Source organism: Stegostoma tigrinum, chromosome 1, assembly GCF_030684315.1.
Source record: "Stegostoma tigrinum isolate sSteTig4 chromosome 1, sSteTig4.hap1, whole genome shotgun sequence".
Taxonomy (NCBI): domain Eukaryota; kingdom Metazoa; phylum Chordata; class Chondrichthyes; order Orectolobiformes; family Stegostomatidae; genus Stegostoma; species Stegostoma tigrinum.
In genome coordinates, this window is record NC_081354.1 from 75,280,998 (window position 1) to 75,299,435 (window position 18,438).

An 18,438-nucleotide genomic window follows, 5' to 3' on the forward strand; every position below is an offset into this window, starting at 1 on the left:
GGCTTCTGTCCTGAGATTCCATTCTTATCCATCTAATAGCCACCGTATCACTTGAAATGACTTCTCTTTTTGTTCCCACGCCTTACTCTCTGGCATTTTTCAGGGATCTGTCCTTGGCCCCTGCGCATTGCTAACTAGGTGCTTTCTCTTGGTCATCCAAAGGCACAGTTTGTACAAGTGGGTTAAGACACTCTACCTTACCGCAACTGCTTTCAACTTGTTCAGTGCTCCCAAATTTATCAGACTACTTATACTGCATTCAATAGCAAGCAGAAATTAACTCCAGTTAAATGCTGGGCAGACTGAACCTAATGTTTTCAGGGTTGGCGGGTTTGAGCTATAGGGAGAGGCTGAATAGGCTGGGGCTACATTCCAGGGAACGTTGGAAGCTGAGGGGTGATCTTTACAGAGGTTTATAAAATCATGAGGTGCTTGGATAGGATAAACAGGTAGGGTCTTTTTTTCCCCAGGGTAAAGGAGTCCAAAACTAGAGGGCACAGATTTGAGGTGAGAGGGAAAGATGTAAAAGGGACCTAAGGGGCAACATTTTCTTGGAGAGGGTGGTGTGTATACAACGAGCTGGCAGAAGAAGTGATGGAGGTGGGCGCAATTACAACATTTAAAATGCATCTGGATGGGTATTTGAATAGGAAGGATTTAAAAGGATATGGACCTTTGATCAGTGCAGGCTTGGAGGGCCGAAGGGCCTGTTCCTGTGCTGTTTGTTTCTTTGGACCAAATGCTGACAAATGGGACTAGATTTATACAGGATATCTGGTTGGCATGGGTGAGTTGGAATGAAGGGTCTGTGAACAGACAGGTTGTATAACTCTGCTCCCTAGGTCCCAAATCCATTCCTCTGCCTTTGCCTGGCAACAATCTGCAGTTAAAGCCTGTCCGTTCACAGCTCGGACATCAGATCTGATCATACAATCAGCTTCTGACCTCGTAATTGTGCCAGTACAAAGACAACTTAGTTTTGTCTCCAAAGTATCACATGACTTTGCCCCTGCATCCGTGCTCTGTTGCTTTATGCTTCCAAATGAATAAAAAACACTCTTGATTGGCCTCTTACATTCTAACTTGCATGGACTTGAAGTCATCGAAAACCCAGCTGCCGATGCCTAAACTCACAGCAAGCTCTGTTCTCCCATCAGCCGTGTGCTCGTTGACTTATGCCTATTTCTCTAATCAAACATGTTCAGACATGTTATTGTACACCTTTGCAGCAGATGGGACTTGAACCCAGGCCTTCCAGCCTAGGGGTAGGGACATTACCACTACCACAGGAGGACCCTCCTTGTTGACTAGTATTGAGAATAAAAACAAAGTTGCTGGAAAAGCTCACCAGGTCTGGTAGCATCTGTGAAGGAAAAAAACAGTTAATGTTTTGGGTTCGGTGACCCTTCCTCAGAACTTATCGTATTGAGTCCTGGTCAAACAATGTCTGGTTCAGCTAATCACAGGATAAGATTGTCTCTCAACGGGAAGCATGGTTCCAATGGTAAAATTAGCTGATGTGCAGTCTTGACAAAAATGCAGATTTTTTGTTGAAGTAACTATGATAGGCTTTTGCAGCACAGTTCACATTTTAATGATCAACAGAAGTTGGAAGTACTGCATAATAATTTAAAAATAATGCTGTATGGGCTAGTAAGCAGAGTACATAGTTGATTGATGTGTATAGGTAGTGAAAATATGCATTATTGCTATCATCATGCTGATAATGAAACTATTTAGGGCAATAAGCCCATCGTGGGATTATTTCTTCTCTCTTTCTTTCTCCTTTATCATTATTTCTTATACATTTTTTAGTCAGTGAGTGCACTGCGGTGTTTTTGCTCTCTGATTGAGGGGCTGAAAGGCCAGTTGTGAAGTCTGTATTGCTGCCCCAATGATAATTGGCTAATTCCTCATTGTGGGTGAGGAACTTAGCTGCTCAAACAGATGACATGCTGTGCCACCAGTGAAGTGAAGCATTGTTTTGGTTATTTTCTTGGGTGCCTATAGTTTAACAATGAGCAAATAGGTCTTCAGTGTTTCCACAATTTGACTTGCTTCTTCACTGCTTCAAGTAATTTACTTTTATCGAGTCTTAATCTACAACTCCTATCTGGAGGAGAATGTTGAACTTTAAAGTAACAATTTAATTAATTCTTGGTCAGTAACTAACTTAGATCATAGAATCCCTACAGTGTAGAAGCAGGCCATTTGGCCCATGGAGTCCATATCAACTGTACTGGCAGCATCCCACCCAGACTGACCCCATAATCCAGTCCTGTAACACTGTATTTCCTATGGCTATTCCACCTAACCTGCACATCTTTGGCCTGTGGGAGGAAACTGGAGCACCTGGAGGAAACCCATGCAGACATGGGAAGAATGTACAAACTCCATGCAGACTGTCATCTGAATAAAAACTGAACAAACTACAGATGCTGTAAATCAGAAACAAAAACAGAAATTGCTGGAAAAGTAGGTCTGGCACGATCTGTGGAGAAAAATCAGAGTTAATGTTTCAGGTCAAGTGACCCACATTGAACTGCTTTTCCAGCAATTTCTGTTCTCGTGACAGTCATCTAATTTGCAGTCAAACCTGGGTCAAGGCAGCAGTGCTAACCACTGAGCCACTGTGCTGCCCAGATTCTTAAGTCTGACAAAAGTAACATGAAACTATAGTATAGGAAGTCCTGAAGATTAACAAGAGACGGTCCCTTATGGTCGAAGGTGCGTAGAGTGTTGAATTTAAATTATCATGAAATGGAATATTTCATGAGCTAGTTACACTTGGTGAGGAATGAAATGGTGTCCCTAGCCTTTTTGATGACCTGTAAATCTCATTGTTGAAGATTTATAGTAATACTGGTTTCTTAACTTACCTCATCTGCCACCCTTGTAGTCTCTGCAAGTTGGAATCTGTTGTCTGTAAGTTGGGCAGTTATGTGGCATCAACAATTAACCAATATTAACTCCACTCATACTACCCAGTCCCTTGTATTTCGGAGCCTTTTAGAGATGGAGAGAGATAAATACGAATGGCAACAGCAGCATGTTGCATTTCTGAAGTCTCTTCTAAATTAAAAAAAAATTTGCACAATTTAGTACAGAAGCAGATGAATGGATAAACACTAAACCATTTAGGAGATAAAGACAAGGACTGTTCCGAAGGTTTTTAAAGCTTGAGAGAAAGGAGAAGGCACTTGAAAAAGCAATTCCCAAAACAACTGGCAATACTCTTGAGTGAAAGGAGGGACATTGCACCTATGGCATGGAATCTAAGAACTAAAACGGAGGAACAGTAGAGCAAAGCATGAGTGATCTTACTTCCCATTAGGGTCAGTAAGACTCAACCCAGATCCATGAAATGGAAAAATACTGTCCTGTTCCACTCTTCTATCCAATTAGCAAAATGAACTGAATGTGTGTGATTCTTCGCAGGAAAGTTGATCAATTATCTTGCTGTTATGTGAATCATTACTATGTTTTAGGATGCAGTGGGTGATAGGCAAGGAAATTAATTGTGATGGCGTGATGTCTCTGCATAGACTGCTATTGAGGTTGCCTCAGTTTTTTTTATAATATATGGCCGTCTTGTTAACAACAGAGCTTAATTTAACTGGCAAACACCTAATAAATTAATTTTGGCCCTGGTCTGTAAAGTTAACTGTATGTCACAGGGATCTGATTTTCAGTTTACTCTAGTAAAACAACAAGGTGCATTTTGTCAAGTTGTTTCAATTTGCCTTAATGTAAAATGAATCACTAGGCAACGGTTAGTATGAACCTCTTCCAGATAATACGTTATAAATATCTTTGCCTAGAGCTGCTTCCCATTTATCTTATTATCCTTGTTGAAGGTTAAAAGTTGGACTAAGTTGACTTAATGCTCCAAAAAATTTGAACTGTAAAGATTTGTTTCATGAGCTTAAAAATGTGTTTGGAAAGTCAGATGGTTCTTATTTACGGTCCATGTAATTAGTAAACTAAATTAATGAAAATGATGACATATGGGAACTGTGTATTCTAACAGTTTAACATTTACATTGATATTAAAATGTAACATTGACAGCTGTGCAATAATTCTAACTGTTTTGGAAACTTTATTGTATCATAACTTTGATTTTCCAGATGCATGTCTATTCTCTCGGTATGACTTTGTATTGGGGAGCTGATTATAAAATACCTCTGAACCAGGTGAGTCTAAGGTTCATTCAATGAAGTGAATTGATGCTACTTTATTGTAAGGAAATGACTCAAACACAATTGTGACATAGAAGTTTGCAATTCAGGGAAAACCAACTTCACCCCACTTTGCCTAGTTTCTGCATTTGTGTGATATATTTCTTTTTGAAATGACCCCAAAAATTTCTTTGTAGCTATTTTGATCAATAGTGAAGTCGTTCTATTCAGGGTCTTTGTGCAACTGTGTTCTTGAAAAGAGTACAAAAAACCTCTCTGTCTGCATCAGTGAGTTGTAATTACAGTTGAGGGATTTCATTTGGTAAACAAGATTTTGGAAAATCTGAGCTAATGAAATGAATGTCTGCCAAGAAATTAGCACTTTTTAGTGAAAGCTTATTAACTTTGATTTGTTGAGCCCTCGCTAAATACCTTCAAACACATCTCACCGCACTACAGTTTTGTGTGTGTTCACAGAATATTTATTATTCCATATTAACATTGATAAGTTGTGTCAGCCTATACTCCACATTTCTGTACATAACACATTTCTGTATTCCAAAGTGAGTTGGCAGGATGTTGGGGATAACTGTGATTTTCAAACGTGCAAGTTACCCAATAGTTGAGAAAAGAAGTGAAAATTCACAATTGACAGTTTAAGCTTGAGAGGATCTGTGGAAAGACAACAAACATAAAAGGGATCCTTGAAAGAGTGGAATCAGCAAATGAGTCATCCCAGCCAATTAAACAAAGAACAAGGCACTGTGGAGTAGAATTGAAGACCAACACAGCTGAATGGATTGTAGTCATGAAAAGGAGATGTGTCTGGTGGGAACTCAACAAAAATGGGAATATTGGATGGATTATGGGTGAAATAAGTGGAAAAATATAAGGAAGCTTGTTTCCAACAGATTGTACCAGTAAGGAAATGGGGAGGCCAAATGGTATTATCACTGGACTGTTAATCCAGAGACCCAGACAATGTTCTGGGGACCTAGGTTGGAATCCGCCAGGACAGATGGTGGAATTTGAATTCAATATCTGGAATTGAGAGTCTAATGATGACCACAAATCCATTGTCGATTTGTTGAAGGGAAAAACCTATCTGGTTCACTGGAAGGAAACTGTCATCCTTACCTGGTCTGGCCTACATGTGACTTCAGATCCACAGCAACGTGGTTGACTCTTAACTGCCCTCTGGGCAATTGGGAATGGGCAGTTAATGCCACCTAGCCAGTGAAACCCACATCCTGTGAATGATGAAGGAAAAAAAAACTAATAATGTTGCATAAAAGCTTGACCAAGCAGCCAAATTCTGGAAGAAAAGATAAAACTAGAGAAGGTGGATCGGACAGAGACAGAGACTGAAGGACAATGGGACATTTTAGATCTTGGCGACTTTTTATTCAGGAATTTGAAGACTGATTAGTTAATGGGAAGTTAAAAACTATTTTATGGCACATAGGTGAAAGATTTATAACATAGCTATTGTAAATATCTCCTGTGCAAGGACTGCCTTTCAAAGATGAAAAGCGCAAAATTGTGATTTCTGAGTGTTGGATAAAAGACAGAATATTGCCAAGAAGATTGAGGACGTTAGAAAGTGATTAGTAGCCTGGTGGGAATGCAATGATATCATTCAGACAAAGCAGAAACTGTTTTGGAAGAACTGTAGAAGTGAACATCAACAATTAGCTGCAATAGATGGATAGATAAAGGAACATATTGGAGAGAAGATAAATCCATGGTGATGCTAAGCATGCAGTGGATAGTTGTTAGCAAGGTGATGACATGATGTAGTTGAGTCAGTTACTAGGCGAAAGTTATATTTGTATAGCACATTTAACATAGAAAATTTATCAGTGTGTCGTGGGAGATAGAGACTGCTTTGTGGAGAATTGAAAAAGAAATAGACAGGGTTGGAAACCAGGAGGAGAGATTATCAGGAGTGCCTGAAATTTAGTTGGAAAGATCAGACATGAGGTTTTGACTTGAATTTTTTGACTTTTGGTGAAAGGTTCAGAGATAAACTGGTTTAGTGAGAGTTTCAGAGAGTATGGTAGAGATGTCAGAAGGTTCGTCGTAATAGAACAAAATAATTGGCCAAAACTAGGGCTAAAAGGCTAACCTAAAGTAAATTGCTTATACATGAACACTCTAGTTACTAGATATACAATGTTGGAAAGAGGCTGCTGTGGCAGTAAGAAATTAGAAATAGTAATGACGACAGATAATAGTAAGGGATATAGCAGGCAAGACATTATGATTTAAGAAATAAATACACAGAAAGCAAATTTATGTAGCTCCGTACGCCAGCTCCGATTGGGAGATCACAGAATTATGATGTTGCAGAAGCCAGTCACCAGTTCTGTTATGTAGTGCTGATTTCCTGCCTTTTCTCCATATTGCTGGGCACGACTTCTATCCAAATAACCATTTAATGACTTCACCAAATTTCCAGGCTGTGCATTTCATTTCCTAATTTGCTGTGTGAAAATGTTTTTCTCATAAAACCTTAGTTTCATTTACGCATCACTTTTGAATCTGTATCCTCTCATTCTTGTTTCTTTTACAAGTGGAAACAGCTTCACCCCATCTACTCTGTCCAGCCCTGCCATGATTTTGAGAACCTCAGTTAGGTCTTTTAATTCACATAAGAGATGATTAAAGTCAATCTGAGAGACATGCAAACTTACAAAATGAACTATTCTGATTAGATATTTTAATGTGAAACAGAATCTAATACCTGCTACAAACCACCAAATCAGAAAAGTACAGCCATGTGCTCCATGATGGGATAAGAATACTTTTAAATAGGAAATTACAATGTGTTTTCCATCACCACACAGTTTGGATGCTCAAATGGCTCAAAGCCCAAGTTCATCAATGTACTAGTTCTTGGCTGTTTCATGATTTAGTTTGTTAAGGATTCCGTCGGTCAAAATGATTAAAAGGTATTAGTAACTTCATACATTTTGTTTGAGCAGAGTAATTTCTGATCAGACTGGTGGCTGGGCACTTGGACATTTTATTCAATTTGTCATCTCCCTATCATTGAGTACAAGACAAGTACATACCTGGAAATTTGAACAATTACTTAATGGCATGGCATACAATAGATGAAAGAAAAATTAGAAGCAAAAATAACAATGATGACAACTTGCTTTTAGCATCTTACACAAAAAATTCCAAGAAACTCAAAGAACAAAGATCAAAGTAAATTACAGCACAGGAACAGGCCCTTTGGCCTTGCAAGCCTGCACCGACATGCTACCTGTCACACAACTAGAACCCCCTACTGTACGGGGCCCATAATCTCTCTCTTCCCATCCTCTTCATGTATTTTTCAAGACACCCTTTAAAAGTCATTATCATATCTACTTCCACTACCTCTCTAACAGCAAGTTCTAGGCACCTACCAGCTTTGATGTAAAAAGTCGCCTCGTCCATCATCTTTAAACCTTGCCCCTCACACCTTGAACCTATGCCCCCTACTAACTGACTATTCAACAAGTGGGCCAAAAATGGATGTTGATCCAGCAAGGGAGTGAATAGGACCATGAAAGCACCTTCAGGAGACCATATATTGATCAGGTTTTTAAAGTTAGTGAAACGGGTGCAAGGCTGGTTTCAAAAAGTAGGACCAAGGCTACTGTAAAACAATTGTAGGTTAAATACTGGGATAATAAACACCAGACTGGAGCATTAACAGTGGAGCATTTGTGAAACAATATAGAGATAGTATGTCTGCACTCTGCTCTGTGGTGAAGCCATGGCTGGGTGGGCTGATTCGTTGTTAAAGACCATCATTTTGGATTGAATACATTGACAGGGATGCTAGGTAAGTGGAATTGAATGTGTGATTGTGGTTTGAACAAATTGGACTTTCTGGTCATTGGTTGATGAAACACTAACAAGGAGATACTTAGCATTATTGAATCTGAATGTTTCTGCAAGAGTTTAGGAGTGACTGAGTTAGGAGTATCTGGAGTGTGCTACAGTGTTAGAAATAAATATAACTAGTAACGAGTAAGGTGTAGTTCTAAAGATTAATGTGGCATGATGGAGAGTCAGGTTGAAAGTAGCTTAATGCAGTGTGAAGGAATGCATCTTAAGAAAGGCAATAGCCTAGCGGTATTGTTGCCAATAATCTAGAGACACTGATAATGTTCTGGGGACATGGGTTCAAATTTCACCACAGCAGGTCGTAGAATTTGAATTACTGAAAAGTCTAAAGATGACTTTGAAACCACTTGCCTAGCATCCCTGTCAATTGTTGGGGGGATAGGAAAACATCTGGTTCACTCAATTCTGTAAGGAAACAGCCATCCTTACCATACCTAAAGCGATGTTGGTGACTCTTTAACTGTCCTCTGAAACAACCTAGCAAGCCATTCAGTTGTATTACATGCACGAAAACGCAAAATGAATTAAGGTAGACAGACCAGTTGGCATAGACTGAGGCACTGAAAGCGATGCCATAAAGCCCATCTTTTTGTTAATCCTGCAAAGTTGTCCTCACAAACATTTGGGTTCTAGTGCCAAAATTGGGAGAGCTGTCTCACGGACTGTAAGTATGACTATGTCCTAGACACTACCATCAACATCACCATCCCTGGAGAGACCCAGCAGAGCTGGTGGCACAGTATTACATGGTTAGGAGAGAGCTACCCTCGTACTTCTCAACATGAACTTTGGTGTCACGACAAGCATGCGCAAGGGAACTTCCTGCTAATTACTACAGAAACAAACCTCTTCCATCACCCTTCAGCTCCCATTTGCAAGCCAATTTTGGATCCAGTTTGTCAACTTGATTTGGATTCCATGGGCTCTTACCTTTTGGACCAGCGTTCCACATGTGACCTTGTCGAAGGCCTTAATTCCAATAACCCACGTCAACTTTACTACCCACATCAATACATTTAGTCACCATTTCAGAAAATTCAAATTCATAAGGCAGGATCTCCCTCCAACAAATCCATGCTGACTATGAAGTATTAAATATATCTGCTAGCAGTCTCTTCCCTTGCTTCCCATTGCAGCCTAGGATATACCTCATTAGATCCAGGGAGTTATGCATTTCATCCCTGATAAAACATAAAATATTTCTTCCTTGTTAATCTGAACATGTTCTAGAACGTCACCATCCCAAATGAAATCTTCAGCTATGATGTCTTTCCACTTTTTGAATACAGATGAGAAATATTCATCCTCCCCTACAACTTCAGGCTCCATGCACAGATTGCTCTTTTGGTCTTTAATAGGTGCTACGCTTTTCCTGCTAATCCTCTTGTTTTTAACATACCTCTAAAATGCCTTGGGGTTTTCCTTAATCACATCTGTCAAAAATATTTCATGGCCCCTCTTTGATCTCCTAATTTCTTTTTCAAGTACCTTCCTATACTCTGCATCCACCCGGCCTGTTCTTAATGCTTTGTTCTTGACGTATGCTTCCATTTTCTTTATCAAGCTTTCAATATTCTTTGACATCCAGGGTTCCCTGGATTTTCAGCCCATATCCTCCTCTGTTAGAGGAACATGTTGGCCTTGAATTCTCACAATACCACTTTTAAAAGACCCCCTTTACTCCAAATATAGAGTTACTTGCATGTAGCTGCTCCCCAGTCTATGCTTGCCCTAAATTGGCCTTCTCTCAACTTAGATACTTAAGTTCTGTACTATCTTTATCCCTTTCCGTAAGTGACATTGAAATACCATTACGGTCACTGTCCCCACAATGTTTATACACTGACACTTCAACCACTTGGCCAGCTTCTTTCCCTAAGATTAATTTAGCATTGTCCCATCTCTAGTAGGACTGTCTCTGTACTGGCCCAAAAAGCTCTCGTGGAAGCAGTTTAAAAGTTCCAAACTGTCTAATCCTTTCACACTAAGGTGATCCCAGTTATTGTTAGCAAAGTTGAAATCCCCTGCTACTATAACCCTGTTCCTTTCACTCCTCCCTCTTGATAAGCCTGCATATCTGCCCCTCTATCTCTCTCTCTGACTAATGGGAACCCTGTCGTATAATCCCAGCCAAATGACTACCTGTCTTTTAGTTCTAAATTGTACCCAAGTGGAGTATTTGAAGAGCCATCCAGGACATTCTCTTCCATTACTGCAGTAATGGTCTCCTTTATTAATAGTATATTTACCCCACCCCATTGCACTTCTATACCCTGGAATGTTGAGCTGCTAGTCCTCTCCTTCCTTCAGACATGTCTTGGTGATAGTACTAATGTCACATTCCCACATGCAGATCAACGTTGTAAGTTCATCCGCCTTACCACGGACGCTTCTTGCCTTTAACATAGATCCGGTCTAGCTTTCCGGTCCACCTGTGTGCCATATCGTGTCCATGTCTTCACTGTCTGCAGGACTGCTCCAGTGTTCCTTCAGTATCTGATTGGAACTTACCCCTAACTTTGCTTCTACTCTGTGCTCATCCCATTTCAAGTGAAAATCTCCTGAACACCACAAGCAAATCTCCCAGTAAGGATATTAGACCTATTTCGTTTCTGAAATAACCCGTTCAGTTTGTACAGATCCCATCTACCCCAAAAAGTGTCCCAATGATCCAAACATCTAAAGACTGCCATCCTACACAATCCATTTAGCCATGCGTCCAGCTAACTTATCTTCCTATTCCTTTACTCAATCACGTGTGGCATTGGAACTACAGGTGATTCTTCTTTAACGCAATAGTTGTGTTCTGTGTGACCTTGGGCTCTAGAATATTGCTCAGAAAATCACTACCTGCACAGCAGAAAGTTTGCATGATCCAAGCAGCATCCACTATTCATCAATCAGGTTATAGCCAAGTCACAGCCAGCTACCTATAAACTGGAGATTATAACCCTCATAGTCTTCCTCTTTAATCAACTACTTAACTATCTAAATTCCTGTTGCAGAACTTCTTTTGTTTTTGTTTACCCATGTCATTGGTACTGACACATATCATGACTGCTGGATGTTCATTGTTTTTCTTCAGAATGTCTCAGGGAATGCAAACCAATCTGGGGAATCAATGAAAGGGCAAAGCAGACTTGACCTCCTTCAGTGAAGTAACTCCACAAAGGCCAGTGTCCCATCACCAAGTCACCCTTTATTTACATCTGCATAGTACTTGACACTGATACAGCTAGCTCGGAGTCAGCTTCTAGAGTGAACATAACCCTGACAATCTTGTATATATCTGTTAGTCAGGACACCCTGATTGGGGCTGTTAATTTGGTCCAATCGGGGAACTCATATTCTGTGATGTGTACCTGGCTTGTTTCGATCACTACATTCACTAATCTACAGCCGCAGATGCATCTGTCCATGATAGTATCAGCAAACATGACCATCTCATAGTCCTTGTAGAGATAAAATTCCACTTTCCCATTAAGTACTCTCCATCGAGTTGAGTGGCACCATCGCCATGCTAAATTGGATCGACTTCAAACTGATTGATTGCTAGCAAGTTTGATAACCCCCATGCCTCACGGTTGCCCAACAGCAGCCAAATTTTACTCTTACACAATCTGCAACCTCATGCACTTGAATATTCCCCACTCTATCATTACCAGCGAGTCATGGGATCAGCCCTAGTTGAATGAAGAGTGCAGGACGGCATGTCATGAACAGTCTACCTAAAAATGAAGTGTGAACCTCATGAAGCTGCAAAACAGTACTAGTCCCTGCATGCCAAACAGCATAAATAGACAGAGCTAAGCACTTTCACAACCAATGGATAACATTTTTTTGCCTGTTGCTAATTGCCATTGAGCAGATGAGAGGGCCATCTGCCACTTAATGATTTTCTGTACTGTTTGAGAACAACTAAATGTAAACGAAATTTGTGTTAGCCTGGAGTTGCATCTAGGCCAGATAAGGACATTAGTGAATCTGTGACAACCTGTGATAGTGTTATGATTGTTATTAATGAGACTGCTATTTTTATTTCAAATTTATTAATTAACAGAGCTTAAATTCCAACAAGTGTAGTGGTGGGATTTATTCAGACGTCTCTGGAGCATTACCGAGTTGCTAGTCAGAATGCTGGATTACTAGTCCAAAAACATTAGCACCATACTAATAGTGATGAGAGAAATTCAAGTGTGAAAGTAAACAGTGGTGGATGCAAAGAGGCAAATGGTCAGGTTGGGTGATTGCAGAGAGAATAATAGGAGAGATGGAATGCAGTGTGTGATGTTTTGTTTTGGAGGAGAAATTTTTAAAAGATGATATTTTAAATTGGGAATCGTTTGCATTCATGTTTTCCTGTATGTACATGACTGAAAGTTAACATACGGAGATAGAGCAAGCAAGTGGGAAGACAAATACAGCATACTTTTTGTGTTTTCACATTGATTATGTGGACCTCTTGATTATCCAGAGCATTTGATCAACTGACAAACTCAGGTCCTAAAGGTGCCAGTTAATAAAAAGTATTAGAAACGTAATGCAAGGGATATACACATCACTATTTGCAGCATAAATCTCTTAAATAGTACTGCAACTTTTGCTTAAAGAAAACTTACCAGCAGAGAACCTTGTCACTTGCACCTTCAACTGATTTCTTGGAGATTGCGATAATATAGTAGACTTCTGACATTTCATTGTAATTTTTGCTAGCTTATCTTTATCAAGCTTTCAATATTCTTTGACATCCAGGGTTCCCTGGACTTTCAGCCCATATCCTCCTCTGTTAGAGGACTAGAGAGTGCCAATCATTAAGGTGCTGGTTAAAACAAAAGTTTGCTGTAGTATCTTAGCTTTTGTTGCAAAGTGATTGGCATAAAAGAGTAAGAAGTCTTGCAACAATTATACCGAGCAGAAATGAGACTACACTTGAAGCAGTGTGCACAGTTTTGGCCAACTTGCCAAAAGAAAGAACATTAAAAACCTAAAGTTGCTGTAAATCAGGAACAAAAACAAATTTGCTGGAAAACTGTTCTGAGGAAGGGACCTGAAACGTTAACTCTGTTTTTCCCTTGACAGATGTTGCCAGACCTGCTGAGTTTTTCCAGCAAATTTGCTTTTGTACAGTGCAAGTATTGTTCATTTTCAAAGCTCTGAATTGATATTTTAGCCAGTAAAAAAAGAAATAAAATTATACAAAACAAGTCATCTGGATTATTACAATTTTAATTGACATGCAGAAAATTGGAACAATGTAACTTAGTTATTCTAACTTAATAAATTGTTTGTCACTAGTTCACATGTTCAACAGTGTGGGCTGATTCTGGGTTTTACTAATAAAGACAAATCCTCTTTGTTGAATTTTCTAAGGTTGTGTTACAGATGTGAGGAAAATGCCACACAGCAGGATACATGAATGTCATTGATCTGCTCTTGGACTAGAAACTAGTAACTTGGAATATACAATCACGACACTTGAAAATGAAAAAAACACGGCAACTGTATGCATTGGTCCCTGGGAAATCTATTGCTACATTAATTTGTGGACATTCAGTGCTACAAGGAGTGCACAGATTATTGATTTCCATAGCTGTCTTGCACACTTAGTGTCACTGGAGTGGAAAACCATCAAACACTAATGCTTGTATATCATATGTGATTATTGCTATAAAAATGAATAGTTCTGAAGGAATTAATGTTCATGTTACATTGCACTCTATTCATTCTGTTTATGTCACAAAGGTTATGGGTGGAGATATGACTTGGACACTAGTTCTCAAAAAGTGCAGGTGTATCCTGTACAGCTCTCAAAACACCTAGTAATTATGCCTGACCTGTGCTGTAGTTATGCTTATTGCTGCCATGCAGTACTGTTGTATAATATGAATTGTATAATGTAATCACTATTCTGCACTTCTGGGATTGCTGTTTTGAAACAAGTCATTTTCAAGCTGAGGGACTGATCATTTAAGGTGCTAAATTGGGGGAAGGCTAATTACAACAATATTAGGCAGGAACTGAAGAATGTAGATTGGAGGCAGATGTTTGAGGGCAAACCAACATCTGGTATATGGGAGGCTTTCAAGTGAAAGTTGCTGCGAACTCGGGACTGGCACGTTCCTTTAAGAATGAAGGATAAGAATGACAAATTTTGGGAACCTTGGATTACAAGAGATATTGTGAGCCCAGTCAGAAAGAAAAAGGAGACAATTATCAAGGCTAGGAGGCTGGGAACACCCAAAGCAAGGGTGGTATACAAGGAAATTCGGGGAAAAAAAAACTATAGCAAGGAGTCTTGTAAGTGCATGAAGTATGTGCATTAAAAAGTGTAAGGAACAAATGCAGTGTAACTTTTTAAGTCTTTGTGGTTTATGACTTTGTTTGGTTCAGTTCCAAAGTTCAAAATAAAATAATTTGCTGTGAGAGAAACAAAGTAATTCAGCACACTTAGAGGAAGGTACAAGGATAAGTAACTTGATACATAACAAGTGGGACCTGTACAAGAAGGACGGGTTGCATCTGAACTGGAAGGGAACCAATGTCCTGGGTGGAAGGTTTGCTCGAGTAGTTCGAGAAGGTTTAAACTAGTATGGCAGGGGGGTGGGAACCTGAGCTGTATACCGGAGGTGAGAGTTGATGCAGGTGAGGCAGTAGCAAGAGGTAGACCAGCTAGTGGGAAGGAACCAAGGGATCAGTTAAAGTGTGTTTGCTTTAATGATAGGAGTATCAGGAATAAAAGTGATGAACTTAGAGCATGGATCAGTACCTGGTGCTATGATGTTGTGGCCATAACAGAGACATGGGTTTCTCATGGGCAGGAATGGTTGCTGGATCTTCCAGGGTTTAGAACATTTAAAAAGAATAGGGAGGGGGGGAAAAAAGAGGAGGGGGTGTAGCACTACTAATCAGAGAGGGTATCACAGCTACAGAAGCTTCCATTGTCGAGGAAGATCCGCCTACTGAGTCAGTATGGGTGGAAATTAGGAACAGCAAGGGAGTAGTCACCTCGCTAGGGGTTTACTACAGGCCCCCCAGTAGCAGCAGGGAGATTGAAGAAAGCATAGGTCGACAGATTTTGGAAAAGTGTGGTCGCAGTAGGGTTGTTGTAATGGGTGACTTTAACTTTCCTAATATTGATTGGAACCTGCTTCGAGCAGAAGATTTGAATGGAGCTGTATTTGTAAGGTGTGTTCAGGAGGGTTTCCTAACGCAGTACGTTGACAGGCCGACGAGGGGAGAGGCCATTCTAGACTTGATGCTCGGAAACGAGCCGGGGCAGGTATCAAATGTTGTGGTGGGAGAGCATTTTGGTGATAGTGACCATAACTGCCTCACATTCTACATAGCTATGGAGAAGGAGAGGATTAGGCAAAATGGGAGGATATTTAATTGGGGAAGAGGAAACTATGATGCGATTAGACACGAGTTAGGAAGCATGGACTGGGAGCAATTGTTCCAAGGTAAGGGAACTATAGACATGTGGAGACTGTTTAAGGAACAGTTGTTGCGAGTGATGAGTAAATATGTCCCTCTGAGACAGGCAAGAAGGGGTAAGATAAAGGAACCTTGGATGACGAGAGCGGTGGAGCTTCTTGTGAAAAGGAAGAAGGTAGCTTACATAAGGTGGAGGAAGCTAGGGTCAAGGTCAGCTAGAGAGGATTACTCGCAGGCAAGGAAGGAGCTCAAAAAAGGTCTGAGGAGAGCCAGGAGAGGGCACGAGAAAGGCTTGGCAGAAGGAATCCGGGAAAACACACAGGCATTTTACACTTATGTGAGGAATAAGAGAATGGTCAAAGAAAGAGTAGGGCCGATCAGGGATAGCATAGGGAACTTGTGTGTGGAGTCTGAGGAGGTAGGGGAAGCCCTTAATGAGTTTTTTGCTTCTGTCTTTACGAAAGAAACGAACTTTGTAGTGAATGAAACCTTTGAAGAGCAGGTGTGCATGCTGGAATGGATGGAGATAGAGGAAGCTGATGTGCTGAAAATTTTGTCAAACATTAAGATTGACAAGTCGCCAGGCCCGGACCAGATTTGTCCTCGGCTGCTTTGGGAAGCGAGAAATGCAATTGCTTCGCCACTTGTGAAGATCTTTGCATCCTCGCTCTCCACTGGAGTCTCATTCAGAAGGTCAGGAGGAATGGGATACAGGGGAACTTAGCTGTCTGGATACAGAATTGGCTGGCCAACAGAAGACAGCGAGTGGTAGTAGAAGGAAAATATTCTGCCTGGAAGTCAGTGGTGAGTGAGGTTCCACAGGGCTCTGTCCTTGGGCCTCTACTGTTTGTAATTTTTATTAATGACTTGGATGAGGGGATTGAAGGATGGGTCAGAAGTTTGCAGACGACACAAAGGTCGGAGGTGTCGTTGACAGTATAGAGGGCTGTTGTAGGCTGCAGCGGGACATTGACAGGATGCAGAGATGGGCTGAGAGGTGGCAGATGGAGTTCAACCTGGATAAATGCGAGGTGATGCATTTTGGAAGGTCGAATTTGAAAGCTGAGTACAGGATTAAGGATAGGATTCTTGGCAGTGTGGAGGAACAGAGGGATCTTGGTGTGCAGATACATAGATCCCTTAAAATGGCCACCCAAGTGGACAGGGTTGTTAAGAAAGCATATGGTGTTTTGGCTTTCATTAACAGGGGGATTGAGCTTAAGAGTCGTGAGATCTTGTTGCAGCTCTATAAAGCTTTGGTTAGACCGCACTTGGAATACTGCGTCCAGTTCTGGTCGCCGTATTATAGGAAAGATGTGGATGCTGTGGAGAGGGTTCAGAGGAGGTTTACCAGGATGCTGCCTGGACTGGAGGGCTTATCTTATGAAGAGAGGTTGACTGAGCTTGGTCTCTTCTCATTGGAGAAAAGGAGGAGGAGAGGGGACCTAATTGAGGTATACAAGATAATGAGAGGCATAGATAGAGTTGATAGCCAGAGACTATTTCCCAGGGCAGAAATGGCTAGCACGAGGGGTCATAGTTTTAAGCTGGTTGGTGGAAAGTATAGAGGGGATGTCAGAGGCGGGTTCTTTACACAGAGAGTTGTGAGAGCATGGAATGCGTTGCCAGCAGCAGTTGTGGAAGCAAGGTCATTGGGGTCATTTAAGAGACTGCTGGACATGCATATGGTCACAGAAATTTGAGGGTGCATACATGAGGATCAATGGTCGGCACAACATTGTGGGCTGAAGGGCCTGTTCTGTGCTGTACTGTTCTATGTTCTATGTTCTATGAGTCAGGAGGGCTAAAAGGGGTCATGAAAAGTCATTGGCCAACAGAATTAAGGAAAATCCCAAGGCTTTTTATACATATATAGAGAGCTAGAGGGTTGCCAGGCAGAGAGTTGGCCCACTCAAGGACAGGGAATAAATGTCTGTGGAGCCAGGTGAGGTATTTAGTTAACACTTTTTGTGTCAGTATTCACCATAGAGAAGGACTTGGCGGATGTTGAGTCCGGGAAAAGGTGCGTAGATGGTTCGGGTTATGTTGAGATCAAAAAGAAGGTGGTATTGGGGGTCTTGAAAAAACATTAACGTAGACCAAATCCCTAAGGATTGATGACATATACCCTAGGATACTGAGAGAGGCAAGGGAGGAAATTGTTGGGACCTTGAAGGAAATTTTTGTATCCTCACTGGCTACAGGGGAAGTCCCAGAGGATTGGAGCCAGGCCAACGTTGTTCCTTTGTTTAAGAAGGGTGGCAAGGATAATCCAGCTAATTACAAGCCGGTGAGCCTTACATCAGTGGTAGGATAGGATTCTTCAAGAATAGGATTTACTCCTACTTGGAAATCAGTTTACGAATTAGCAAGAGGCAACATGGTTTTGTGAAAGGGAGGTGTATCCTCTACTACAAATGATTAGACAGACCCAAGATGAACAAGGGAGATTGGTGGCGGCAAGCAACCTCAAAGAATGCTTTCTATGCACCACATACAGAACGGAAAGGTACCACAAGGGGCCAGCAGTGACAGTCAGGGTAACATCACAGTTATCTGTGTGTTGTTCATATTGATGGATTGTATAATGCAATCATTATTCTGTACTTCTGGGATTTCTGTTTTGAAACAAGCCATTTTCAAGCTAAGGGACTGATCACTTAAGACTCTGATGTGGAGAAATATCTTCTGTCAAAAAATTGAGAATCTTTGGAGTCCTCCACATCAGAGAGTTGTGTACGCTCCATTGTTGACTTTGACCGAGACTGGGATAGACAAGCTTATGGTCTCACAATGAATCACTGAATGTGGGGAGCAGGTGGGAAAGTTGAGTTGAAGCCACAAATCAGTCATAATCGTATTGAATGGTGAGCAGGCTGAGAATAAACTGCCTCTGCTCCTGTCTCTTCTGCTTCCCCA

At 40.9% G+C, this 18,438-nt stretch overlaps 1 protein-coding gene across 9 annotated transcripts in view; it reads left to right on the forward strand.

Annotated features, from left to right (window-relative positions):
* Positions 1-18,438, forward strand: part of ptpn13 (protein tyrosine phosphatase non-receptor type 13) — a 224,979-nt gene that overhangs the window by 38,809 nt on the left and 167,732 nt on the right. For all 9 annotated transcript variants that reach the window (XM_048534137.2, XM_048534197.2, XM_048534154.2 and 6 more), the window contains exon 4: positions 4,129-4,194. In XM_048534137.2, the coding sequence (XP_048390094.1) occupies positions 4,129-4,194 (66 nt within the window). The remainder of the gene's footprint in view (positions 1-4,128; positions 4,195-18,438) is intronic.